The following is a 27,368-nucleotide window of genomic DNA, read 5'->3' as shown; positions in this document are numbered from 1 at the left end:
TTTACGGGCCGACACCCTGGTCAAGAGGCACGCCGTATAGTGGATGGCTCCGGAAACTTCGACCATCTTGTGTTATTTCACGTGCACCGACATCCCACAGTACACGGGACTTCAGTATTTTGCCTCCATTGTAATAATGTGAATTCGTATATCCCTAACAGACGCCGCACCCAAAACCAAGTACTTGTATTGTTCTACACCGCATCTGCCTCGTTGCGTTGTACTTAATGCGTTGCGTGTTAGAGTAATTATACTTACCGTATTTTCTCTCATATACCCCCCCCCTCGAAAAGAGGGGGGGTGATGTGCTTTAAATGTGAGAGTGCGTGTTATATGCAATGATTATATGCATATTTTTTTTTCTTTCACTAGAGGTAAAGTTATGGCTGCGGGTTATATTCAGGGGCAGGTTATACACGAAAAAATGCGATAAGTACGAACTCAATTTCACGAAATTTGCGCAAACATCAAGTAAAGCTTAGTTTGACTCAAAATCTGACAAGCACTTTAAATACCCCAAATTCCCCCTCTTAACATTCACCAATCAATGTTGTGTATTCATCACCGCGGCAATTAAACCATGAATGATTATGTGAAAGTGGTAAAGAACGCGTTAACGCATTTAAGATGATTCGACATAATACTGAACATCAGCGTCGAGTCGAACAATCTTGAATGATGTAAGTGACATAAATAATGCGGTATGAAAACGGGGAACACAGTGAAAGCAAAGAAGGCTTCTCAGTATATCACTTAGTAATGTCACACAAGATAGAGCGAGACAATGAAAGTATATGTTTCGTCCTCTATACGTTAAAACACTGTTTTTGAACCGGGATATGTATCTGGAACTTGAGCACGCGTGCTAAGGTCCCTTCGTTGGCTTATCGGTCAAGAAACTTCATTTTGTGCGTCTGAACAACTATAGATGCACTGCAGTTCACAAGTCGTCTCCGCGATAACATGCTTCTTTTCCGCCTATTATTATTATTATTATTATTATTATTACTATTATTATTATTATTATTATTATTATTATTATTATTGACATTTTGTGCATAGTGACTAGTGGCTTCCGAAGCCATATATCTACATCCACGACGGCTCATAGTCATCACAATAGTTACGTTTCTAAACCACTTTACACCCTTAAAGAAATTTCAAGCAAGCAAAACACCCTTTTGTCTCACCGCAATTTGCAAAAATTGGGGTGCAAGGGTGTTTTGACTCCCTAGAAAGCCTTAAGGGGGTAATGTTTGAACTAGAACACTCTTTAAGGGTTTTATGGTTTATCGAAACACTCGTGGCCCATACGACAGCATCCAGTCATTAAAAAGTTGTTCAATATTAGGTGAGTTTAGATTGAAAATTGAAGATTGTTTAGATTGACTGTTCCTTTTAGACATATATGTAGAAGCACACCCTAACTTTACGTATATTCCGTTAATTTTGTAATGTTTATTGTTCGTTTATACTGAACAGGAATACCCCCACCGGCACTAAAAGGCGGCCTAAGATCAAATATATTACGACTATATGTTACCAGACAGTCTGTGTACAGCAGTGTAGCGCGAGCGCTCCATCCATGCGGTATTTTAGAATATGCTATATTGTGTGTATATGGTTGAGCGCCTACGTGCACCTTCTATACCAGGGACGTAGCCAGGGAGTGGTACACAGCCCCCCCCCCCCCCCCCCCCGAAACGTTTTTCGCCATGGCACAGCAGAGAGCGAAAAATGGGCACTTTCTACCCTCTCCGAAGTCAAGAAGCCCTCCTCTCCCGAAAAAAATTTCTGGCTACGCACCTGTACTGATGTCATCTGCAGTTGCGTGTCCGCCCTGACTGGTCGACCAATTTTTCACGGTTTTTAGGATATTTAGGCCACTGGCTACACCCCACGATAAGGGTGTTTAGGCCATTGGTTAAAACCCATGGTATGGGTGCTTTGATCCTTGAAAACTCCTGTTTTTACACATGTAGTAAGGATGTTAGGTATATATGCACAAAACACTCTTAAGTTTGAGAACTGGTTCACTGAGTACATGTTGCGTCGTTCCGTTTAATCATTTTTTTTTCTAATATAATCTCAAGACGATATCAAATTCAGGGAATAGGATAATTCGACCAGATAAGATTGCTGAGCAGACGGACCCTACTATTGAAAGAAACTGCTATGTCCAGGCCAACGCGTTGCGTGTAAATTTTTAAAAGAAATATATCGAAAAGGGCTCTGTATAAATGTCCCAAAACTAAACTTGCATCAATTTATCAATTTCTGGAATGAAAGACAAAACCTGGAAAAATAAATGTAAGTAGAACATAAACGAGTTCTTTTCAAATCTTTTAAAAATGCCTATTCACTTGATATGGTGCGGTCTATTTTTATCAAGAGCTATACCGTGCTGGCCTCATGGCACGGCTGCTTGACTTCAGTTTATTAAATGAAGCGTAAAGGACTAATACAACTGCAGTTGTTTATTGAATCTTTCTTATTAACTATACTTCCGCAGAGCAGACACTTATGGTCATGAATTGCACATATTCCAGACATCCTCTTGAAAAGAGAGGAAAAAAACGCGCTCAATGACACCTTATTTAAATCCATTCAAGCTAAAAGGAAGAAACAGGCGGTACAGTTCAATGAAGGTACAATAAGTACTGAATTGTCGGTGCTGGCGGCCTAGGTTTCGACAGAATAAGATAAATTTACACCCAGTAGTCAGAACCCCGCTGTCATTACGAGGCATGCCGCACAGTGGGAGACTTCGGAATAATTTTGACCATCTGGGGTTCCGTGAAAGTAGAATACAGGTCTATAAGCACAGGGCTGCTTTTGTATTCCGCGCTTAGCCAAATGCGGCTGCCGAGGTCGGGAATGAAACCCGCGCCTCTGAGCTTAGCAGAGCGATACCTTAGCCGATAAGTTACCTGCGTTCCAGACTGAGGAAAGTCAACGAAGTCTATTGTACGTCAAGTAGTGCTAAAAAAAAAAAGTCTTTCTAACACTCAATAAGAACCGGGATAAAGAAAAAAGGTAGGAGGGCAGATAGTGGAATCAGGCTGTGCGCAGAATGGATCTGTGAGATGCGCTATTCACAAAACATCTGGACTTACCTTCGAAAATACCTTGCCCAAGCGTGCGACGGACGTGCAGAGTCAAAGAACAGCCACCGTGAGCGGCAGACTCGAGTTAGTTTCTCGACTCATCAGTGCGGACAGCTAGCTGTCAGTGCCGCGCGCGTTTAACCCAATTGTTAAAACGTACCCCCCCCCCCCCCTCCTCCCGCTCCTCTGCGCGCACGTGCTGGCAATGAACTCTGCATTAGAGTTGCGTAGAGCAAAGATCGCAGCAGCACGCGACGGAAGAATGCGACGCAGACAGGTGACTCACGAAGCGCATACGCTGAGGTTAACATTCATTCAGGGCCCGTCGCAGCAGACGTTTTTAACGAGGGGGGTGGGGGTCACCCTACATTCGCATGCACGTAAAATCACTGGCCTAACCAGAGGTGGGTGGGGGGGGGGGGGTACTCCTTACTTCATGATTCCCCCCCCCCCCCATATTTCGGCTACGCCGCTGTGGGAAAGCCGTAAGTGTTCCGGCTAGCAGCTACGCTGATCCTTACTAAATAAATAGGAGCTCACGGTTACACGGACTGTTGCGAGTCATGATGTCATCATTTTTGTCTGCTTCTCAGCGATTTATGCGGACAGTAGAGCATCAACGGGTAAATAATAATAATAATAATAATAATAATAATAATAATAATAATAATAATAATAATAATAATAATAATAATAATAATAATAATAATAATCTCTGAGGTTTTACATCCCGAAAACCAAGATATGATTATGAGAGACGCCGCCGTGAAGGGCTCCTCGAATTTCAACCACATGGTGTTCTTTAAAGTGCACTGACGTCACACAGTACATGAAACGAGAAAGGAGGGAACTATAGGTACCCTGGTCTTCGGCAGGATTGGCGCCTGCCGATGACCCCCGCCTCGGTGACCACCAGAACCCCGTGCGCCACGGTGGTCCGGACATGATACTCGTGTACTGACCCGCAGGTCGCGAGATCGAATCCCGGCTGCGGCGGCTGCATTTTCGATGGAGGTGAAATTGTTTGAGCACCGTCTACTTAAGATTTAGAAGCGCGTTAAAGAACCCCAGGTGGTCGAAATTTCCGGAGCCCTCCACTACGGCGTCTCTCATAATCACATGGTGGTTTTGGGACGTTGAACCACAAAAAGTATTATATTCGAATAACACTTCTGTGGCGATTCCTCCTCGATCAAAGTCCGATGTATACGACCCTGCCCCACTAGGCACGCACTCGAGAGTGACGTCATGAGCCGGACGGCCAACAACCCCGCCTTCGGAGAAACTTGCACTCGAGTGAATGAGCGGGCCTACTTATTTAGTCGCTGAGGCGGGGCACCTCCAGATTTGTTATCTTGCATCCGACTATAGACTTAGACAGTGAGTTTCAAAGTTTGGCTTGACCGCAGTGACCATTAAAACTATGGCTGTGATATTTTCAGGGTAACCTAAAGATGCACATAGGTTGTATAAGAGTTCAAAATGACTTTCAAATTGTGTTTAGTGTTCCTTATATTTGTATTTGTAATTTTTATACAAACGTAATATTTATTGAGATCTGCTATCTGCAGAGCATCGCAGTTTAGCCCAAAGGTAGTTACCGGTGATATTCATAAGTAGTACTAAAATTGTCAGCGTACAACAAAAACTAGTTTTGTCATGTTCTTTTTACGTTAGATGTATGAAAATTGCCACAAAATGGTTTTCTTTAATACAGCAAAACACTGATGCACCTAGGCTACTGATTCTAGCTCCAGTTATGTAACTGTCACTGCTTATCACACGTGAGAAAATTTGGTTTGTGTACGCTATTTAGTCCTCTAGACAAACGTACAAATATTTGGTACAAATATTTGGGTGTATTATTGTCGCACGATAGTTCCTGGAATGCGCATGTAGATGATGTGGTTGCTAATGCTGCGGTATCATTGAACTATATTCAAAGAAATAAGAGATCTGCAAATTATCAGCTTAGAAACACGGCTTACCTCACCTGTATTCGACCAATTTTAGAATATGCTTGTACTCTTTGGGACCCGTCTAAGTAGGCTTGATTAATTAATCGGAATTAAATTAGTCTATATGGAAGAAATCAAAGTTGTACCGAAGTGACAAAGAAATTAAACTGGCAGTCACTTTCATCACCACATGAAAAAATTACGTTTGAAGTTGTTATATGAGATATTCCATAATAAAACAGGAATTGAGAGCGACGCTTACTTAAAACAGCCAGAGTACATATCTGAACGTATAGATCATATACACAAAATAAGGCCATACCGGGCCAGGACGAACCTGTACGCGAATTCAGTTTTTGTGAAAACCATTAATGAAAGAAATGGTCTGGTGTCTAAGCATGTATGCAGCAACAGTGAAGATGTGTTTTTTTTTTCATGTTTGTAACCCCCCTGCTGTAACGCCTGCGGGCAAAGCGGCGTTACGTATCAATAAATAAAGAACAATAAAGAACTCAAACTTAAAAATATATATATTGCTTTGAGAAAAACTCACAACTTATTTAGGACCCTATGAACATATTAAAGTGTGAAAGAAAAAGAACCAAAAATTATTTTGGACACCACGAGTGCCCACGTGTGCTACATTTTCTGAAAGATAAAGAAATTCTCTATCAGGCGATTTTTCAAAATCCAGAAATAGAATTTTTTTACCAAAACAAGTCTCACCCCCCCCCCCCCCTCGTAATTGTGAGCTTCCCGTTTGTTTCATTATGATTAGAATCATTTAAATGGAGGTTCTGAAACTGACCTCAAGGGCCTGGTTCAGAATCACTCCTGAAATTCAAATGTCAAAGCAAAATGCATGCCTGGAGAATTAGGCATCAAGAGCCGAATCGTACAAGCTCAATGCGACAACATTATCATGATTCAATCGATCGCATAGTTAATTAAACACATTATCGGTCCGTCTCATTTTTCGTCAAGATCAGCAGACAAAGCCCGTGAGTGCCCCACGTGTATAGTAGCGTTGCGTTTGAAAACATACAGCCGTGTTCACATGTGCAAGAAAGCACGCCTGGGTTGGGAGAATTGTGTCGCGAAGGGCCATGCTGTTTTCGCCCTTGCGGAATGTAATTTAAAAGCTGCACATATCCTGGGAATGAAATCTCCACACGGTTAAAAGATTCATATTTCTTAATAAAATATGCCGAAACGAAGGCTCGCCAAGCGCAAGGTCCTTGAATGACCCAGTTCGCAAATGTAGTTGCGCGAGACAACGTTGTTCACGAAGAGCTTTCAGCTTTGCACTGCGCGCGAGGTTGTGTTTCAGGTACGGAATACTCTCGAAGCGGCAGAGGGCGCACATGATTCACAATATTGCCTACAAGCGATTCACATTAGCTAATATGGTGTGGCGTTTTATTTTCTGTAAATGAGTCAGCCCGACATCGTATAGACACTGGTGTTTTTTTCTGGCATGATGACTTCTGTCTGCAGCAATTCACTTTCGGGAGTCTGCACTCCCCGCGGGTGCTGGTATCGTAAAAGAGCCGGCACAAGACCATTTCCACGACGGCGATAAGTTAAGACGCACATCCCACGTCAAAGGCACCAGCGCAGCTATTGCACTGTTTGGCAATGGCCGCATACACATGTGCCCATTGGGGAAGCGCCGCAGTAATGCATTCGTATTAACAGCGTCGGATGGCTTCCGAGTAATACGGCTGAAGCCCGCGTGTTTAGAGCGAAACACCGCGAGCTTGCGCGCAGATGTTTATCGTCGACTCGAATACGCGCCGCACCACGCAGTGTTGACGTCATTAATTATGTTTACGTACGCGCGACTTCCGGCCTTCGGCGCACGTCGTCGCAGATGAGGCAAATACACGAGGCGCGCACCTGAGCACGTATCTGCAGTATTTATACGCTGCGACGCAGAAGCCCTCCACATACGTGGTACTACGCGAAACTCACCAATACGCGATAACAACGGGAAGCTTTACAAATACATTACATCCCAGCACAGCCGCTCTTTTACAGTCCCAGCCCGCCCTCCCGGGATGAAGGAGAAAGAGCAAAGAGAGTGTGATTTATGTAGATCGTCAACCTGCGTGACGTATTGCTTTTTTTTTTCTTTTGCCCTCACAGTGGCCCCGAAAGCTCTGCAACCCTCTGTAAGTGAAACAAGTTGTGCAAAGTAATTAACGGCGTTTACGTTAACGCGCGCAAACGAAGCCTGAACAACTATATATCTTCCAAGGCATATACCGACGATAATTCACTGCATAATATACTATATGAGCTGCTGTAGAGCCTATTTTGACTTCAAACAGCAGTTTCGCGTTAGGTGCAGCGTCATTGTGTGCAACCAAAGGTCATTGCTCAGAGAACGAGCGCGCACAATATATGATCTGGCGTTAATAAAAGGGAAGCGCTAGCTAACGCCAGCTGCGCTTGACATTGTCAGCTGTATTGCGTTTCCCGCTCGCGTTGCGCTGGACACTTAGCGCGTCACAGCGTGAACGGAAAGAGAACGTTCATGTAGCAACACACTGAGAAGAAAACAGACGAGACGGGCAACCTACTGCCTCGTCTTGACGTTCACCTGTTAATTATGCACGTGGGCAGACAGCTACTAAATAATTCAATCTATCAAAAAGGTGCGCCCGTATTAGAAGAATAGCAAGCCTGCGCAGTGAAGAAGCAGTGTCGAGAGAAAGAGAGAAAGACGGTGCATTTGCATAATCAGAGACCCGACCTCGCCTATTCGCAACCTTGAGAAGTATATAGGCAGTACGGGCTCGCAAAGATTGGAGCGTGCACATCATGCATGTAAGGTGCGGATTAAATGAGGTTTTACAGCTCGCAAAACATGCAGTGCACGAGCGAAAACAACGCATCATGTGATTATTATTTTTTTTTACTTCCTTATTCGCTGATATACTTTCCGTTTCATCTCTGTCACCGCAAGCGGCACATGGTGTCCAGAGTCCTGTCTACGAACTTTTAATGTGTCTAAGCACTCACACTGGGCCAGTTCTTTCAGAGAAGCACGGCAAGTGACGAATGACTTCATTTATGTCACATTTGTTTATTTATATGAGTCACAAAGAACAGCACGGTACCTTGACAATTGTGCACAGAAAAGTCATAAATCAGTAAAGGATATTAAAAAGAGACATAATAATTAGAAACATATGGCCAACTTCAAACAGAACATGAAAAATCCGGCCAAGAGCGCGCACACACACACACACACACACACACACACACACACACACACACAGACACACGTATATATATATATATATATATATATATATATATATATATATATATATATATATATATATATATATATATATATATATATATATATATATATATATATATATATATATATATATATATATATATTCCGGAATCGCACTGGCTTGCTTTATGTTTCTCTTGACAAGGAGGGGGAAGGGTGTTTGTAAATAGGCGCATGGCACAACAGCAGCCCTTCAAAAAAAGCGTGCCCGATCACAGTGAACTTGCATATAGTGGGCTGGCAGGTAGATAGTCATTATTTTTTGCTGATTTGAGTTTGCTAGAGTACGAAGCCACGTTCGTTGCAGCAGTGGTCCCAAGAAGTACATAACTACCTCAGCCACATACTTTACAGCAAAAGGAAATCCACATCCCGCAAGCCTATAGAGTTCTAGGAAAGGGAGGAGACCTATGTGCGCGTCCCCGAGGTCAGATAATTGAATGCATATTGTTCGCTAGAGTGAGATAGGGTACCATTGTGATGAAGGAGCAGTAGTCCAGAGGTCAAAGTCCAGAGGTCAAGGTATCCCTGGTATAGCCTATTCGCGCTTGGGCGCAACCACAACCGAAGCTCAAGTTTGCGAAGCGACGACAACGCCGCGCCTGGCCCTGGCGGTGAGCTCCGAAAAACCTGAGGAGAGACGTGAGAGAGGGCGTAGGCGAGTCGGTGGGTTTCGCCAAAACGGGAGCGCGTGCGACACGCGCGCAACGCGTTCTGCAGTCGGTGCGGGAAACTTGGGCGCCGTGCCGTCAGCTTGGTGCGCTAAAACGAGGCGCTCGCTGTGCGAAGTTGCCTTTCCGTGATGGAAGAAGCGGCCCCACAAAAGCGTCGGCGAGGCCCGACGTATCGTTGTGTTGTGGGCTGCCACAACAATGCAGACAAACACCAAGGGACGCTCTCCACGTCTAAAGCTGTATCAGTTTCCCCGCAAGTCACAGCCGGCGAACACAGCCGCGTTCGCGAACGATAGAGCACGCATGGCACGAGAGCCGAAAAAAAAAAAAAAAAAAACAGGCGAGCGCTTCAACTTGACTCGCTGTGGTTAAACTTCAGCTTGCTGCTTCGCGGCGACGTCAGCGGGTCATGCGCCCACGTCACGGAGGACATGACTCTAAAACTTTTCGGACATTTTAATGCCATGACCGTATAATTTCAGTTTTTACTTATTATTTAGCACGTCGCGAACGTTTGCACATGGCAGTACACGGCTGCTACTGCTAGATACCACACCAAAACAACAAATACATGGTTTCCGTAAACGTCAACACAGCACATCGATAGCGTACGCGGCTTCATGTCGGTATAGAATGAGACTTAACTCGAGGCATACGTCGTACACGGTATTGTCACGGAGGACCCGAGAAATGCATTTCATAGTGGCTCGGGCGTCCTCGTCTTCCGTCGACTGCTCCACATCATAAACTTGACTAACGAGCTTTCCTTCTTTTGTTCGATTCGCTTCTCAGAAGTGTTTGTCCAGCTCAGAGATCTTTATGAAGCCGCACCGCTGGCGGTACATTGTGAGGTGACTCAAACGCACCACGCGCTCTCTGCACGAGCACGTAAGCGAGCGGCAGCGCATTAGAGGGAAGCGAAAACACGCGATATACATCCCCGATTTCTACTTTTCTACCAAAGATGGCGCCGCCTGTCCACAGTTACAGCGCCACCATGCGTTGCTTTGGCTTCCTTATGGTACACAAACAAGCACACATGCACGCGCTGGGGAGAAGAAATGTTTGCGGCCTCGGAAAATGACCATAGATGCGCTGCTGAAAGATTCGGGGTGGGTCACGCTTTGTGTTTGATCAAGCATGAACGACGTTATTGGCCAAGCACGCTTCAGATATGGCTGTCAGGGGAGTGAACTCAGTGTACCGACCAAACATCGGGCGCATTGGCTGGAGGCCTCTCGTTCAAGAGGGTAGAATACGTGCTGGTCGCCGTCTGAAAAATTGTATCTATAGGTATATTCTTTAGGCGATACGTGCCGCTTGCCGAGAGCACGAACAAAAAAGGCGTCAACAAGGGAGACGCTTACGCGAGCTGCCTGGAATGCCCGGCAAGATAAAACGTTTGGGCGGTGTACGCCGTAGCACCTCCTCGCGGACGTTGTTATCGCACCAACCGACAGACCGTTCCCCTGCTCAGGCGCTGCTGCACAATAAACGCCTCGGCCGCCCTCCAGTGGAGCAGACGGGTCCTCTTTGTCCTGGCACGTTCTGAGCACCCAGACCTCTCACAAAGGTGAGCAGTCTTTTCGTTGCGCTATCGAAAGAGACGCGGCTAGAAACAGTACCTTCTTTGTTTGTAGAAAGCAAAAACACGTGACAAGATGCATTATAAAGCCTTATAAACCAATGTGGTGGTGGTAGTGGTTAGAAGATGAGAAAAGGCACCTAATTTCTGCAACCCCGTCGGGAGCACGGCGCAGTGCCTTAATGTGCGGAGCACGGGCCTAATTGTGTGTTTGCCGACTGCCTCTCTCCCCCAACGCATTTTAAATGGCAAGCTATACTGCCATTCTCCTTACCGCAAGAGAGAGAAACAACTTTATGGACGGTACAACGAGGTCGTTGAATTTAGCTTGCCGGTGCTTCGAAGGGTGGTGTCCCATAGCTTGCTACAACAATTTCGGCCCAGTTAATTACTTCTGCCTGGATGACAGGAGTGACTGCCACGCCTCGAGAGAGGAAGCTGGCATTATTGTTTTCCGAGATGGGTTGCCCTCGCATTGCCGAAGAATCTGATTCCGGGTAGCCTTTTCCTTTGTATCATTCTGTCTCCCCATTTCGAAACACTAGCAGCGGTGGCGGACGCAGTCGGTGGGGGATGTGCCCCGATGACATCTATAGAAGCCCTGCGGAGAAAACGCGCCCGTTTTTTACAGCTGCACTTACACGGACTTTTACTGCACTCCAGCCGTGAACGCGACCGCGGATAAAATTTTATTTGGGTGACAATACACCTAATTGATATTTTAGCTTTTTTTCTTAATCTGCAAAAGCAGAATGAAGTCGGAGGAGCATGAATGAGCTGTTAAGTAGGCTGTTTTCGCACTGACTCCGTTACGAAATGAGCCGCTGTGTGCGCATGCACAGGCATAATCTAATCCTTCCCTCCTCTCTCTCTCTTTCTCTCTCTCTCTCTCTCTTTCTCCCACGACCCCCCCCCCCCCCCCACACGCGCGCGCAAAAAAAAAAAAAATGCACGTGTAGTTATTTTATTTACGTGCACATAGTAAGACGCATCTCGGGATCCTGCGAAATAACTTCTCCCACCGTTTGACACTTTTTTCAACACACGATAAAAACACATGATGAAAACCTTGCTGTTTTCAACACATGATGAAAACACCAAGGTACTTAATTCACTTGATTTAGTTAAAAATAATGGACACTGCTTTTATTAAAGTAGTTGGATCAACACATGGCCATGCGTGAGGATTTACAGTTGCTAATATTTACTGGAGTTGTACGTGCCGAAACCACGATACGATTAAGAAGTGTACGCCGTAGTGTAATGATTGATTGATTTGTGGGGTTTAACGTCCCAAAACCACCATATGATTATGAGAGACGCCGCAGTGGAGGGCTCCGGAAATTTCGACCACCTGGGGTTCTTTAACGTGCACCGAAATCTGAGTACACGGGCCTACAACGTTTCCGGCTCCATCGGAAATGCAGCCGCCACAGCCGGGATTTGATCCCGCGACCTGCGAGTCAGCAGCCGAGTACCTTAGCCACTAGACCACCGTGGCGGGGCTACACCGTATTGTAGGTCTCTGGATAATTTTTACCTACATTACAGCTCCTCCTACCAAACCCGGTAATGCTCATAAAGTTACCTGCCTCCAGTCACTTATTCAACCAAGAGTATTGTAACTGGCCTTAAACCTGGTGGCATAATATTTTGTGTTTGTGCCCTATTTTAAAGGCTCTTAATCGTTCATCTACAAGGCGAAACACATTTGAACATAGTGCGAAGTGTTCATGACGCGAACACTTCGCACTGACGTGAACAGTGCTGAAGCTCTATTACAAAAAATAAAAAATAAAAATAAAACGATCTGAGAGTTTGTGTGTTCGCACGTCGCCGAGAACACGTGCATTTACAAAGTCGCTACCCAACATGCAGAAGCATGTGATATTGACTGCTTCATTGAACTTGACCGACCTTAGCTTGCACACGCTTGTCACGCTTTTATGACCTGAGTGATCTCAGTTGAATTATTCAGAAGTTCAATTTTGGCACATTCTCCGTTATGTGCATGCGACGATTCCTTTCTGGCGCTAGCACAAAGCGATATAGGAGCACACCGGAACTCTTCCTCAGCCATGAAATCTGGTGTTTTTATATGAACGCGACTCTCTCTGTACAATGCTGCTTGTATATAGCGTACAAGCAGCAGTGTACGGAGAGGACCGCCTTTACTGTGGTAGTACGATAAACCACCAGCGTTTCAATAAAAACCGTGATACAGGTATACTTCATGTCTGGCGGCAGAAAGTTCAGCACTATAGGAAGCTGAAAATGCATCGCTCCGTCAGGCCATAGACGAGAGAAAGTTTTTTGCTCCCTGAAGTCCCTTACAACACTCAGCGGTATAGTCCGTCGTATAGTTCGGCATCGCTTTCGCGAGTCTCAGCGTATTCCACCGATCTGTTCCTTCTTTGCATCTGGTCCGACATGGTGTAAGAGTGAGTATACGGTGCTCAGCTGCTGATCCGAAAGTCGCGGCTTGCACTCCGGCCGCCCCGGCGGTCGCATTTCGGTTGAGGCGAAACAGAGGCCCGTGTAGTGTGCGATGCCAGTGCACAACACGTTAAAGCACGTGGTTGGAATTTCCAAAGTCCTCAACTATACGGCATCTTTTATAATCGATTCGTGGATTCGGGGCGGAAAACCCCAGTTATTATTATTATTATTATTATTATTATTATTATTATTATTATTATTATTATTATTATTATTATTATTATTGAGTCTGTTCCCCGAAGTTGTGCAGCGAGTATCATTGTCTCTTGAAGCAGATGCCCACCGATAGCGTTCTTGTTTCACATTGTTTTCGTTTCCGCACGATGAAGCCGCCAGAATTGCGTCATAATATATTCAGTCGCTTATCATCGCATACTGAAGTTATTGAGCTATTGTACGTCTGCTGAGATTAGCCCGCGATTACTTACTACACAGTAAGGCAAAACGTGACAAACTGTTTTTTTTCTTGGTTCCTGGTATCTTGGTGTTAAAACTGCATAGCTATAGCGATAGAGTGCTATACAGTATCTTCAAACGTATTCCGAAAAACAGGGTTCTTGCACTGCTTTACACAGAAGTTTCCTTGCTACTTTTGTTACTATATTTAATATATTATGACGGCTCGGTTTTAACGAGGTTTATTTGACCGTGAACACGGGAGCGAACAAGCGCCACAGATCCGAAGATGAAGCACACATCTAAAAACGATGGTGACATGTCAGCCAGAACAGGTGGTGATAATTGACTGCTGTTCAGATGGGGATGAAGTGCATAACAGATGCCTAGAATATTGTTTACTGTGCCCACAATCTGTAAGGCTTCACGATGAATGTTCCTTAGCAAACTAAACCACAGCATTTACGTGCATAATATATCAACACTGGTTAGCTATATTAGCTATATTATAGGGCTGACTGTTGTCGCTTCAAGACCGCTAAATGGTTGCTAACGTTGGCTCGTTGACTTACTCTTGGTAAATGTCGGCTATTGTTGCTTTCAAAAAAAAAGAAAAACAAAAGAGAAAACCTTGACACAGTTGCGGCTGGTCGCCGGGCGTGTTTTTGCCCCACAAAATCTGCCATCTATGCTATAACTTGCACGCATTCACTTGCACGCAAGATAAATAGAATATAGACAGTTATATAGATCTACTACGGGCGGGTGCGTGCGAGGCAATGGCAGTGCATTTCCTTGCGCGCGTTTCCTGGCGGCATTTCCTTGCCAATGGCATTTCCTTGCGCGCGTTGCCATTTCGCGACTATTTGGAATCGTAAACGCTGCATGCCGGCCGCGTCGAATCACACATAAGGCGCCTCGGCGCTCTAACCACTGCTGACCTTTTTAAAGCTTGATTGATTGATTGATTGATTGATATGTGGGGTTTAACGTCCCAAAACCACCATATGATTAAACCACACTTTTTCAAGCGTCTTAAGTGACCGTATATACGGTTCTCTTAAACGGCTGGCATCGGCGATGCGGCGCAGATGACGCAGGCGGAGTTCCGTGCGTTTCGCGTCGGAAACATGACGGCGGTCACGCTGTGCACCATGTGCCTGGTGGGCGTCGGCCTGCTGCTTCTCATCTCGGGAGCCGTGGTCACCGGCATCGTCTACACCGAGGTGCGGCCCCCAACAGCCGATGAGAACTACGACAGGTACGGAAGGACGCTTGTGGTACAGTGTTTATTTGTGCGCAGCTCTTCTTTACGCGCGCGTCTCGCGCTTCGAGGAAAGGCGACGAAAACGAGAGAAAAAAAAACAACAACATCACGACGGCATTGACATTTGTTCCTATCCGCTGCGTGTTGTCTCTTCTACTTTCCTTCTTCCCTTTTCGTATCACGAGTACGAACAAACACTTGAGATTAACGACCCCCGTTTCCCCGGAATTAGATAAATCATCGAAGCTTTCTTTTTAGAAGTTGGCAATACTGGTTTTTCGGTTTCTCTTCGTAGTTACGTCATCTGAAGAGCTCCTCACCTGACGCGACTCTTTCCCCACATACACTGCGGTGGTCTATAGAGATTATGGCGCTCTATTGGTGATCCGAAGAGACCGATGTAGGCGGAATGCTAGAGGCTTAGATGTGCTTAAATTTAGGTGAACCCCGAGGTGGTCGAAACGAAAGACTCTGCAGAAGAGTCCTCCTCTGCGGAGTCTCTCGTAATCATACCGAGGTTTTCGGACGTAAAAACTCCAACAACTGTTAGTATACACTTTCTCCCCCGAAAGTTAGGCGCAGCGATTCGTTACAAAACATCTTCTCGCTGGCTGCCGCGGTTCTTTTTAACGAACATCACGACCATCGGATTTCCTCAAAAGTGAGCGAATCTCGCAAAATCAAGCGTCGCTTTACAGCCGAACAGGATCCGACCCCGTCGCCGATAAGGGAGTCGCGCGACCTTCGTATCGACGGCTGAAGGTCATCCACCCCTCTCCCACAATGACCCTCTTATATTGAAGGCTTCAATACGAAGACGAGGCGTACCAGTGCAACGGAGCGAGTAATGAGTGCGGAAGAGCCAAGGCGCTTGAAACGCTTGAACGTAAAAACCTCGAAGCGATGACGCACGATGTTGACATCGTATCATGGGCGCATGCAAGGCCGGAAGACAAAACCACGGCTTCGCTAAGCGCCTGCTCTGAAGGCAACGAACGATCGATGACAGCAGAGTCAGTTATTATGAACTCTATCAATGCTGACATAACGAGCATATAGGAAAATTTTAGAAGCTCTTTACATTGAATAAATGTTTTGCAGTTCGACGAACCAGATCGGGCACAGCTGTCAGAAGGAATTGGTTAGAGTACTATACTATAGCTTCTGCCAATCTTGCATTTGCTCGGCTAATGTCCTGCCTTTTATTATTTTGTTAGTTTTGCTATGGTGGCTGTATGCGCATTCGACACGACGTCACAGACTCTTATGTCAGACGCCGAAGAACAGTGCCGTTGTTTGTGACACCGTGTCGACGCGAAATGCTTTCGACGGCGTGGAGTATTCTGAAAGACGTGATGATAAAACGTGGGCGTGAAGAAAATTTGAATCTTCCTTGATCGTGTGATCGCCTGACGTAAGCGGTACTGATATATATATATATATATATATATATATATATATATATATATATATATATATATATATATATATATATATATATATATATATATATATATATATATATATATATATATATATAGTTGAATGTACCAGTGAGCGAAGAGCTTTACCAATACCTGTCTCGCACACTGTGCCGCTGATCGTGATTGAGTTCGATCTAGAACATTATTCTTTAAATTATGAATGACTCTATTGAGCAGCTTGCGGAAAGGAATCAATCACGATCGAGAAAACGGATCCGGATAAGGGCGATCGCTACCAAAAGTGACCACGTGATATCGGTATAAGATTCGCGCCCATAAGATGATCTTAGCGATCTTCTTGCCACTTTTACTAATAAAAGAGCCAATCAGATTGGCTCATTTATTAGCAAAAGCGGCAGGAAAGCGGCAGGAAGATCGCTAAGATCATCCTATCTGATTGGGCGGCATGTCATCTGACGTTCTGTAGTGCCAGGAAATTCTGGCTAATTCTTACGCGAAAGAAATTATTAGCTCGAGGAGCTTTCCAATGTCAAATAGCACTGAAGAGCGAAATCTTCGTGAACACGGCCTATACAGATTTCCGGTATAGTGAGAGACTCCTATATCGGCCTGTTTTCCTCCCATCGATTGCTTGCATTTTTCTGAGATAAGCGTGCATCAGGTAGGTGACTCAGTGCTATCCCCTTGCGCACGTCTCGAGCAATGGACACAGCAAACAGAAGCAGCGCTTCTGAAAAATTTCAACCATGATATGCTGACGCAGGCGGACTGCTTACGCATCCATTTGTATTCACTACCTTTTACCAGGCAGCTTCTGCCACTGACAGACTGCCTTTGCTAACGACAAGCCTGTCACTAAAATTGGCTGGCGTTTCCTCCTTGATATTGCTTAAGGCCGACAACTACTTTGTGAATGCGGGTCCTATATAGCCACTTGTGATGAAGGACGAACCATTCGCGAAGTCTGCCAGCGAATGGCCAACTGTAGATAAGAGAGGAGCTTTGTGAATTGGGCGGAATTCCTTTTTTTTTTCTTTGTCGTTGGCTGTCTCCACAAGTAATACGTTCTCTGCAGCGATTCGTCAGTGACTGCGATTACGAAACTTTTAAGCGCACGAACGTCCTTGTGGAGCAGTATACATGAAATTTCAATTGCATCTGGTGCTGTCTGCAAATATGCATCGCGGCAATGATCGTACATTTAAAACGAGATCGTCATCACGAGTAGAGATCATCAAAGGAAGACCAATAAAAATGCTGTTATGTATTTTAGGTGTGTGTGTGTGTGTGTGTGTGTGTGTGTGTGTGTGTGTGTGTGTGTGTGTGTGTGTGTGTGTGTGTGTGTGTGTGTGTGTGTGTGTGTGTGTGTGTGTGTGTGTGTGTGTGTGTGTGTGTGTGCAAATACGTTTGATGCGGGCTTTGAAGGGTTATCAGCTATACAGGAAAATGCATTCACCTGTATAGCTGCAGCGAATTCAACCCCTGATACCCGAGTTCACATAACCTTCCGTTCGTAAGTGGTTCGTGCTATTGGCAGGCAGTTTTTTGCAAACAATCTGCCGAGTGTAAGATTTGTCTGGAATATGCCGTTACGAAGAATGCTACCGTATGAGAGGGTTTTGTGCGTCAGCCCATCGTTTCCTCTTATGTATACTTTGGCGGAAGCGTGAGCAAGCTGCTTCCTCCGGCAGGTACCGTGGCGCTGACCTTCGCCGAGTGCTCGGCCCCCTGATGCTCTGCCTTGGCGGATTCCTGCTCATCGGCGGCTGCGTGTTCATGGCTTTCGGCTACTACTCGAACTACCGCGACGAAGAGCGCGGCTACTCTCAGGCGCACGCGCGCGACTACGACAGCGGCCAGCAGCCCAGAGATGTCAAAGTGAGCACGTACTGAGAGCGGCCCAGGTATTTGGTTTGTCTCACTCTCGCGGCGCCCATTCCGCCGAGGAGACTCCCCCGCCGCTTTCGTGTCCAAGTCGACCTCTTTCCTGCATGCTGCTCACTGCGACAGCCCTTCGCAATCCTTCCTCAGCATCCGCCCTGCGGCTCGATGCGCATTTGCGCAAGCGCACGTGCGAAACGAGAAAGATGTCCTGGAGTACAGGCGGATGGCCTTGCAAGTTTCATGTATGCTTGAAGGGCTTACACAAAACATTTGTGGTACGCCTATAGAGGCCCCTGTAAGACAAGCGGTAGTTTTAAAGGCTGTCGGTGTTATCGGGCGAGACAGTTGATCTGACAACGTCTGCACACGGGCGTATTGGTTTCCTAGAAGCACGTCGGGACAGCGAATTTGAAAGAAACGGATAAAGTATATCAGGTAGGTTCATATAAATTGGTATGCAGATGGATATACGTACAAAATATTTAACCACAAGAAACTGGCCTAACGAATACATTAAATAATTTAACAGCTTTGGTGACTCAAAGGGTTCCTATACTGGCTATCCTCACGTTCATGAATGATGAAGTTACTAGCGGGGACTAAATGGAAGTCTAAATGTTTGCCTACTTTTGAGGCGGATAAGATGGCATGATGGCGGAAGTTGTATAAGAGGGGATGAGAAATAAGTATTTTTTTTTTAGCTATTGCTGCCAACTTCTCGTGTCTGGCATTGTAATAAGAATTATTGCGGAGTTCAGACTATAAGCCTATCATCATAGCGTATGCGGTTATTTAAAACGCGATATCATGTGCAGTAACCTTTTTGTAGTGATGAATTTAGGCGTGCTACTCATGGAACATGGAACGTTATTAATGGTGTGAGTATCTTTACAGTGACCTGCCAATTTCGAAGGATTCCTTTCGGTCACTCATCAATGCAGCTGCATGAGTGCTTCGTTTACTGCATAGTAAAAGATTCCTATAGAGACAGCTTTAGAATTTTTCTTCTGTACCTTTTAACTTATTACACACCTCGTTCTATTGTTCAAAGGAGTACAGCAAGCCTGCTTTTTTTTTTGTCCCCATTTTAACTAGTGGAATAACCCGGTTTCGCACAGGATCTATTTTAGTAGTGCTACTTGTACATTACCTGTCACACGTACATTTACCGACTGTACCCGCCACTAACAGCTTGATGACTAGTAATGTGAGAGCCGAATGTCAGAGCGTTCTCTTTAGTAGTAAACTGCACTGTATAGTATACTTCAACCACGGTCCTCATGCACGCAGTTGCGATCTCGTCCGCAACGGATGACCACACTTGAGTGAGGCCTGCGCGTCAAAGGCTTGATCCGCATCATACAAATCATATTTAATACGGTGTAGTTCATAAACCAGTTTGACCCGAATCATCGAAACATCATTATTACATGAATTTAATTAAAAGAGCTTGCTTCGTTACGGTGACAAGATGGCCGACAAATAATTACACTAATGGGACGTACTGTCATAAATTTTGCGAAGCAGGTGCCCATTTTGACTGCACTAAGGTTTTCGCTTGCATTTGTTATTTGTCAATGGTCGGGTAGTCTTGGTTGACCGCATGATCAGCAACAAAGCTGGCTGATATTCGCTGTCACAAGGAACACTCTAAGCTATAAAATCTTTTTTTTGTTGTTGTTGACAGAAAAGTGTATTCCGCGATGTAATTTGCTTCATAAAATAGAATTTTCAATCCTGATGCTGGGTTAGCGTTAGCGAAGGCAACTAATAAAAAGTAACACTTACAAACGGTACCTTCCGTCGACTCGGCACTGTACAACTTTTACAAATTTTTTGTTGAAACTCTCATCGTGTGATGAATTGTAAGGTCAAGTTAATACGTATGCAGATTTAGCGTCCGCGGGACAACAGCAAACGACCCTAAGATACGCACATGGCTGAGCGGACGTGGTAACTTCGGAAAGGTGTACCATTGACGAAACATTGTACGGGGGGCGATATCTCACTCACCCACGGCTCTCGGTTCTCTCTTACATGCCCTCATTTCTACTGTCGTATACTATAGGCAGTGTCTTGCCCTATTGTCATTCATTTTTACTTCACCTCCGCGCTGCGGAGCGCCTCAAATGTCCGCCTCGGGCGGCATTTGCGTATAGGGCAGGTCCGCACAAAGCCGTTATTTTTGGAGCAGGATAATGGAGAGCCGGTGCCGATCGAGGGTCGCTGAAAGAACTGCGCGTCGCCATTCTTTTGTATCAGTTGAGTAGCTCATACAAGAAAATGTATAGCGCTGCAATACGACGAATTTCTAATTCTATACGTGCTTTATGACTTTTGAACAGCGGGTACCTCACTATAAAACGAAAAAAGGGCAAACTTTAAAAAAATCTATAATGCGGGTGCGTACTCACAAAAAAAAAAAGAATGGGGACACGTGTTTATTCTCTGCTTCACAAACAAAAGACAAGGTGGAGCACAACTATTTAATGTCGACAATTTCAATCCCCGCGCGCCCTCAAACGCTGGGCTGTCCGCCGCTCGAGGCAAGGAAAGATTTACAAAAACACAAAAATCAAGCCAACCTGTCAATAGCAGACGATGTTCCCCGTGTAGTATCGTTCAATCGACGAAACCGAAAGGCCTTCACATACAACGGGCACTTGAGCACATACACGCACACCTCTGGTCGCAGGGAAAACCTGTAACAGCCTCGCGATCCGAGCAGACTAAGTTGTGCCAGTTACTCGAACCAAACAAGGGAGAAACGAGGCAGCTGAACACAGCGGCAGCGCCGATATGGGTGCACTTTCCCTTGGTCCGCTTCTTCCTCCATGCATCGGTATTTTATTTTTATTTTTTGTCTCACCCAGGCGCTCGGAACAAGGACGTTGTGGCAGCACACGTGGGCAGCGAGGAAAAAACGCGGTTCTCAGCAGAGCCGTGTCGGTCGCCTTCCCCCCCACGAAGGAAAAAAAAAAAGAGTTCACGTTTCCTCTCCGTGCCTATACTTCATTGATCGGCAGCTCTGTTGACTCGATTGTGTGTAGGAAAACGCAGTCATCCGGCAGAAAGAGCGAGTGCGCGCCTGTTTAACAAGAGCGTCGTTATTAGTGCGAGTGTACTCGGAGACCGTCAGGCGTTCCTATAGATTTACCAGTCGCCAGTGTATACACTGCAGCGCCCGCGTTTTTAAACGCCGAACTAGGCTAACGCCACGGCTACGCCATGGGCTGTTCATGCTACGCGATCCGAAAAAAAAAGGAACAAAAAAAAAAAGCATCCCTGCATGGCAACTCGAATACAGCGAGTGCAAACACGTAAATGTTTGGTATTTTCATTACGATCGTCATCTCGTCACTGTCCACACATTTCGAAATTTATCATTCCATTTGTTCAATTTTAAACCTGTATCCAATGAATGGGACTTTTTCCACAGCGATCTATTCCTGGCCAGTAATCTTAACAGATATATGCAGTATAGTTTGAGGTCATATTAATCATTATTCCTGTGAAAACAATAAATGCAGATATCCGCACTTGAAAGAGTCCAGAAACACTTTTTTCCCAGTAATCGTCGAATCACCTTGATATCGGAGTGCCATTGCCTCGCGAATCGATTGCTACAGAAATTTCTCCAATCCGTCAAGAACGAGTCGAGTTACAGGGATTCGTCGCAAGCTTCAAGCGATTTCTCGGCCCTCTTATCCCAACCAGCGGACTGGAAACTTCCCAGGTAGGAATGGCGCGTGGGAGGGAAGCAGTGCGTGTCATGTACGCATCATAAAACGCGCACGCGCCCTACTGGTGCGATTCCGGTGCGTGCTATATAGTGTTGCTACTGTGTAATTTTAGCACACTATACACAGAGCACGGCGCCAGAACGTGGAGGCACCTTCCGGCAAGAAGCGCGTCTGATCAAAACGCGGCTCTTGACCGCCACGCAACAGTTTTACAAGTATATGTCTTCAATTGAAGGGCTTATTGCATCACGAATAAGCACGACAGCTGATTCGTGATGCCTGGCGCGACTGTCAGCAGAGGTGGTATGCTGTCAGAACCCCGGTCCCAACACCATGGGCTTTAGGCTTATGGCGCGGTCATTCAGGCTTATGGCTTCATTTGCAGTGAGAAGAGGGAACCATTTCTAGCTTCAGGCCACGTTTGGGCTATAATGTTCAAGCTCTGATGTTCGACTCGCATGTTCTCGGGAGCCTCAAATACCAATCGGCAACGTTTTCTCGCCATGTTCCAAAAGTATGTCAGCTATCGGCAAATATCTATTTTATGAAGAAATAGAGCTGGCGCCGGTAGCTGCGAAAAGAATAAGCACGGGCCTCTCAGTGATTAAGAGAGGACACTTGAGAAAGTGGCAACCTCACACCCCGCTTGTAAACTCTCCTTCGGGCGCACGATTTCAAGTTTGACTGGGACGTGTGATCTCCGCTGTATGATCTCTTTTTCTCACCAAGCATAGGGGGTGGTTCAGGACCCTTTTTAGGAAGGCATAACAAAGACGTCTAATTACTGCCTCTGTCCCTTTTGATCAGTGGTTCTTGCTCTTTGTTTTTAATGTTGCAAATAGACATTCCTCTAAGTGTCACCAGCTGTCTCTATAGAGTATAGATTTTAAATCAATTGAATACATACTAATTTTCGAACCTTCCTTTTTTTGTAACATGCTTCCTTCTAAAAAACGCATTAATGTTACACATGAATAGTCTTTCTTAATTTTTGTTCTTTCTAATCTCTTCTTTTTCTAGCCATATATATTTTCCCCATAAGTTTTATTTCTCCACTTTCGTTAAAATCATCAGCTTTTTTGCTCATCCACCGTAGTGCATACGCACATTGAGCTTATAAAGAGCAAGCAGGTGAGTATGAAATCGGATATTCTAGAAGCCTACTGCTCTCTGGGCAAGTACCTGACAGCAGCAAGTTCCGCTGCCACTGCTTCTTAGACCGTGTAGGCTGCACGCTTCTTCCGAAGTCATATTGTCGCTACTGCATGTCTTCTACACTGTCTTCAGTCGATCGAACCCCCGAATCCTTGCCTCCTCAGGTGGAATCTCCAACTTGAATGAACATGTCACCAACGAATTCGAAGAGGCGTAGCTGTCAGGGCTAGTCAGGGCACAAGGAACAGTAAGTGGCCCTGCGCGTCACTCAATCGATACTTCGCATTAGAAAAAAAAAACGAGGCAATGAATAGGCGATTTCTCAACTCTTTCCTAAATCCATTGAGGAAACTGAAAGAATCTAGAGGTTAAAGTAATAACGCAACGCGTCATTACCTTTTACACACTATGTACCAACTATCCCCAGAATAAGTTTTATTACGGTGAAAGCGAAAAAAAAAGGAGTCCAGATGGTACGATTCGTTGTTGGTGGTAGTGTTTTTCTTTATCGTCATTGGTGTTACTGCTTCAATAACATGCTAACGAGATTTTACACAATGCATTTATATTTGCATGAACAATGAAGTAAGTAAAACAATAATTACGAAAAAAAAGAAACCATGACACCTGGTGCACGTAAACACATATACCAGGTTTTCATTCAGAAAGAAGCCGATAAATTTTACAGCACCCCCTCCCCCCTCAGAAAAAAAAACACTTTCCTATAGTCGAAAACTAAGGCGCACACTTCGAGCATTGTAGCCGTAGAAATACATAGCTGCAAAACAATGTGGAATCCGCCCGGAGACAAGCGAAGCTCGTACATCTGCGCACTATAAATAGCCCGTACAGCGCCTTTTAAACGAATTCCAGACTCTGTGGGAGACCGCTGTGTGCTGCCGCACGCACGACGACCGCAGGTTTCAGTGTCACTTAAGCAAGCGAACAATGGCTGTTCTCCTTTCAGATGCATTACTTCGGAAGCTCATCCAAGGAGGACTTGGAAGCCGGGACGAGGATGATGGAGAGATGATTGCAGCCCCGAACCTGCTCCACGACCCCTTGTATATACATTGTGTGTGTGTGTGAATGGATTCACATCGCAGAAGCACACCTGTACGTCGGTTGCGGGACTAGAAGTTTAACTCTACGCAGTATTTGCCCGCGCTCAACTATATGCCAGAATGTGTCATGTAACAAGCGGCACAATTTCATCGTCAGAAGTAACGACATCGCAATCACTATAAAAAGAGATGCATTGTCATTCATATAATACATGACCCGCATTGTAGTCATTAGCCACCCAGTGAAATAAAAGTGTAATCAAGCCACAAACTTGGTATGTCTTTTTTTTTTTCGACGGTAGTGACGGTTACATAGAGCAGAGCCTTCAGGAAGCTGTAGCCACATTGGATAGATACCTAGGAGGCACGAGCCTGCGATGTTCGTCAAAAAAATAAATCTAAGCTCCTTCTATATAAACACACGCTTGAAGGCTGGCCGCCGAAATCATACGCAGGCAGTCGACACCTTGATCAAAATCGACACCTTGATCAGAAAAGTGTGCAGACAGGCCTTAGGCATTTCAGAATATGCAAGCAAGGAACTACTCCTGCAACTATAGGCGTTTCCAACACACTACACGAGATTGCCGATGCCCAGTGCGTCTGTGCAATTATAAAGGTTGCCTTTATTGAAAACGGACAGGAACATATTGGCGAAATTTGGTATCACATACCACGTTCAGCACAGAAACAAACGCACGACATTCATACCCACATCCACTCAGAATCGTGATAAATCACCTTGAAATACGAACCCCACAACAAATGCAGAACGCAGACGCCACAGAACGAAAGTACTGCTCAAGCCACACGGCGCTAGTGAAAAGTCTCTCTTTGTAGTCCGTACTCCAAAAAAAGAGCGCATGTTGCAGCAGCTGTATACAAGACCAGAAACTGCATTAATGCCTGTACTGTCCTAACGATACAAATTATGGAAGCCGAAGACGTGGCCATCGACATGGCCCTTACTTCCACTAACCATAACTTCATTGTGAGTGACTCGGAGGTCGCGATTACGAATACTGCATGCGGACGTATTTCGCAAAGTGCCCTGAAAGTTCGAGCGCAGAGCCAGGAACTTCATGGTAAACTCGGGTGCGGAAATAAAGACAAGGACACGAAGACCAGACAGGACCAGGCGCAAACTTACAACTGAGCTGCTAGTCGTAACTGACAACTGGCAAAGTTACAACTGGTCAGTTGAGTGTTTGCGCCTGCCCCTGTCTGGTCTTTCTGCGTCCTTGTCTTTTTTTTATTTGCGTCAGTATGTACTACGACATCAGTTAAATAAAAAGGAAAAGTTCTGTTGTGTTCGATGCAGTGGACCATGCGTCCAGCGCGTCAAGTCAGGTGGTCGGCCGGGGTGGTGGTGAATGCCACGTAGGTGGCGAGTGCGAGCCTGGTGGAGGCCCGGACAGGTTCCCAATAGGTGATCGAGCGTTGCCTGTGTGGCTGGGGCAACGCAGAATGGGCATGTCGTTGGGGGAGGCTGTGCACCGGATGTCCATGTAGCCCGGATTGCACGAGTCAAGACGGCACCCACACGAATCCTCCAGAGCACAACCTCCTCTCCAGAGCCACCGGGAAGGTCTGATCCACGCGGAGGAATGAGTGCACGCGTGCAGCGCCAGAGGGTTTCTTTGTGCACAAGCAAGCTGTCCTTCGGAGACAAACGAAGTAGAGGCAGCGGGTGTTGAACAGCCGCTGGAAGGCAAGCGGCATCTGCTTCCAATCGAGCCGGTGCAGACCGGCGGGTTCACAATACGCGGACAGGACAGGCGCATGAGTGAATCAGTCAATGTTTATCACAGGGTATATCGAGGGAGCTTGTCACTTTTCGCAGCTCTCGAACTGCCTGCGTGGAGTCCGTATATACAAGCAATTTATCGTGTGACAAAGAATCCATTTTGGATATCATTACTGTGAACCCGTTCCGTATTGCAGAGAGCTCCGCTAATATTGGTGGAAACGGTGCTTCTGTTACGTAAGGACATGTATGTTGAGTTTAAGGTAGCGCGGGGCATACGAGACTGGTGCACAGAACGCAGTTATCGATAGTTGCGTCTACGCATACCGCTAGTGAGTTGTCGATGATAGTGACGACGCCCTCCTGCGCCACTTGTCGGGTGGATGGTCGCAGGCTGGTCAGTGGTCGGTTATCGCTGGCCTGTGCCTTGAGCCATGGTGGAACGTGCGTCAGGTTGTGGCAGCGTTGAATTATAGTAGTGAGCTGGATCTGCCGCCGCAGGAACAGCTTGACTCTTTAGGTAGTGAACGACTCAACGCTGGTGTACAATTTCGTCGAAGAGGTTGAGCTGCCCTTCCACCTGGAGGGTCGCGATAGGTGTTATACGAGGAAGGCATGTAATCGTCCTCATGGAATCTCGGTTGGCGTTTCGAGCAAGTTCCAATCTCTCAATGTCACTCGTTGAAACTGAACTTGGTAAACAAGCCGAGGTTGTAGGATTGATCACACCAACACACGGGCTATTCGAGAACAGGAACCTACGGTCTTTTGAGAGATGCGACGAATGAGATGGAGAGTATTAGCACTCTTCCGACGAGCAGAGCAAACCCACGCATTCGTAAAGCCAGATGCGTCCAGTTCGACTTCGTGCACACGGATTGTGGATACAGAAGTGAGGGTTTGGCCATTTAGGCTCAAACAAATCGGCGTCTGCAGGAGGCGACGGTGACCTCGTCTGTTGGTGACAGACATCGTCTGTTGGTGGCAGATAGTGTCAGTTCTATACGCCCACACCAGTCCTACGCCTTGTCCAGAGAACTCTGGAGGGCCTCCTGCTGGCGTTGCAGGTCTGGATGTAGTCTCCACACAGTCAAACTATCCACATACAGGAAGAAGAAAGTATCTGGAATGCGTGCTAGTTGCCACGCGACGGGCAACAGGGCAAGATTGAAGAGCATCGGGAACAGCACTGAGCCCTGCGGTACATCCCGCTTCATTACAAAGTGTCCAGTTCGTTCCTTGCCTACTCGCATGTAAAAGGTACGGTTTGCCAGAAAAGACACCACAAAGTCGCAGACGCGAAGCGGAAGTTGAAGCCATTGCATTATGCGAATGATCGCAGAGTGGCTGACATTGTCGTAGGCCTTATGAACGTCCATGGCGAGAAGGGTTCGAATGCTACTTGATCTTCTTCCCACAAGCACCATGGTCGTCGTTAAATGATCTACGCCATCTCCGTGCCAAGATGCGGTTGAAAACTAATCTGGGCCGGATGGTACCAGGCATGCTCTTCCAGCCACCAGGAGATGCG

General features: G+C 45.9%; 2 protein-coding genes across 5 annotated transcripts in view; one reads left to right on the top strand and one right to left on the bottom strand.

Moving 5' to 3' along the window:
• LOC119176066 (uncharacterized) overlaps positions 1–24,361 on the top strand; it is a 29,055-nt gene extending 4,694 nt beyond the window's left edge. Inside the window, exons 2-5 of one of the 3 annotated variants that reach the window (XM_037427183.2) lie at positions 10,530–10,625; positions 14,624–14,793; positions 17,936–18,122; positions 23,994–24,361. In XM_037427183.2, the coding sequence (XP_037283080.2) occupies positions 14,624–14,793; positions 17,936–18,122; positions 23,994–24,059 (423 nt within the window). In that variant the 5' untranslated portion in view covers positions 10,530–10,625 and the 3' untranslated portion in view covers positions 24,060–24,361. Of the gene's footprint in view, positions 1–10,529; positions 10,626–14,623; positions 14,794–17,935; positions 18,149–23,993 lie in introns of all 3 variants that reach the window. The other 2 variants (XM_075876693.1, XM_075876692.1) reach the window with 2 other exon arrangements.
• The window catches only part of LOC119176065 (oxysterol-binding protein-related protein 6), a 172,712-nt gene that overhangs the window by 101,670 nt on the left and 43,674 nt on the right, over positions 1–27,368 (bottom strand). The window contains exon 1 of one of the 2 annotated variants that reach the window (XM_037427179.2): positions 20,714–20,838. The exons of the other annotated variant lie outside the window; for it this stretch is intronic. The gene's annotated coding sequence lies outside the window, so the exon portion shown is untranslated. Of the gene's footprint in view, positions 1–20,713; positions 20,839–27,368 lie in introns of those variants that run through there. 2 annotated transcript variants of the gene reach the window in all.

This window comes from Rhipicephalus microplus, chromosome X, assembly GCF_043290135.1.
Source record: "Rhipicephalus microplus isolate Deutch F79 chromosome X, USDA_Rmic, whole genome shotgun sequence".
Classification (NCBI taxonomy): Eukaryota; Metazoa; Arthropoda; class Arachnida; order Ixodida; family Ixodidae; genus Rhipicephalus; species Rhipicephalus microplus.
Note: the sequence above shows the minus strand (reverse complement) of the source record. Positions and strands in the feature narration are given on the sequence as shown.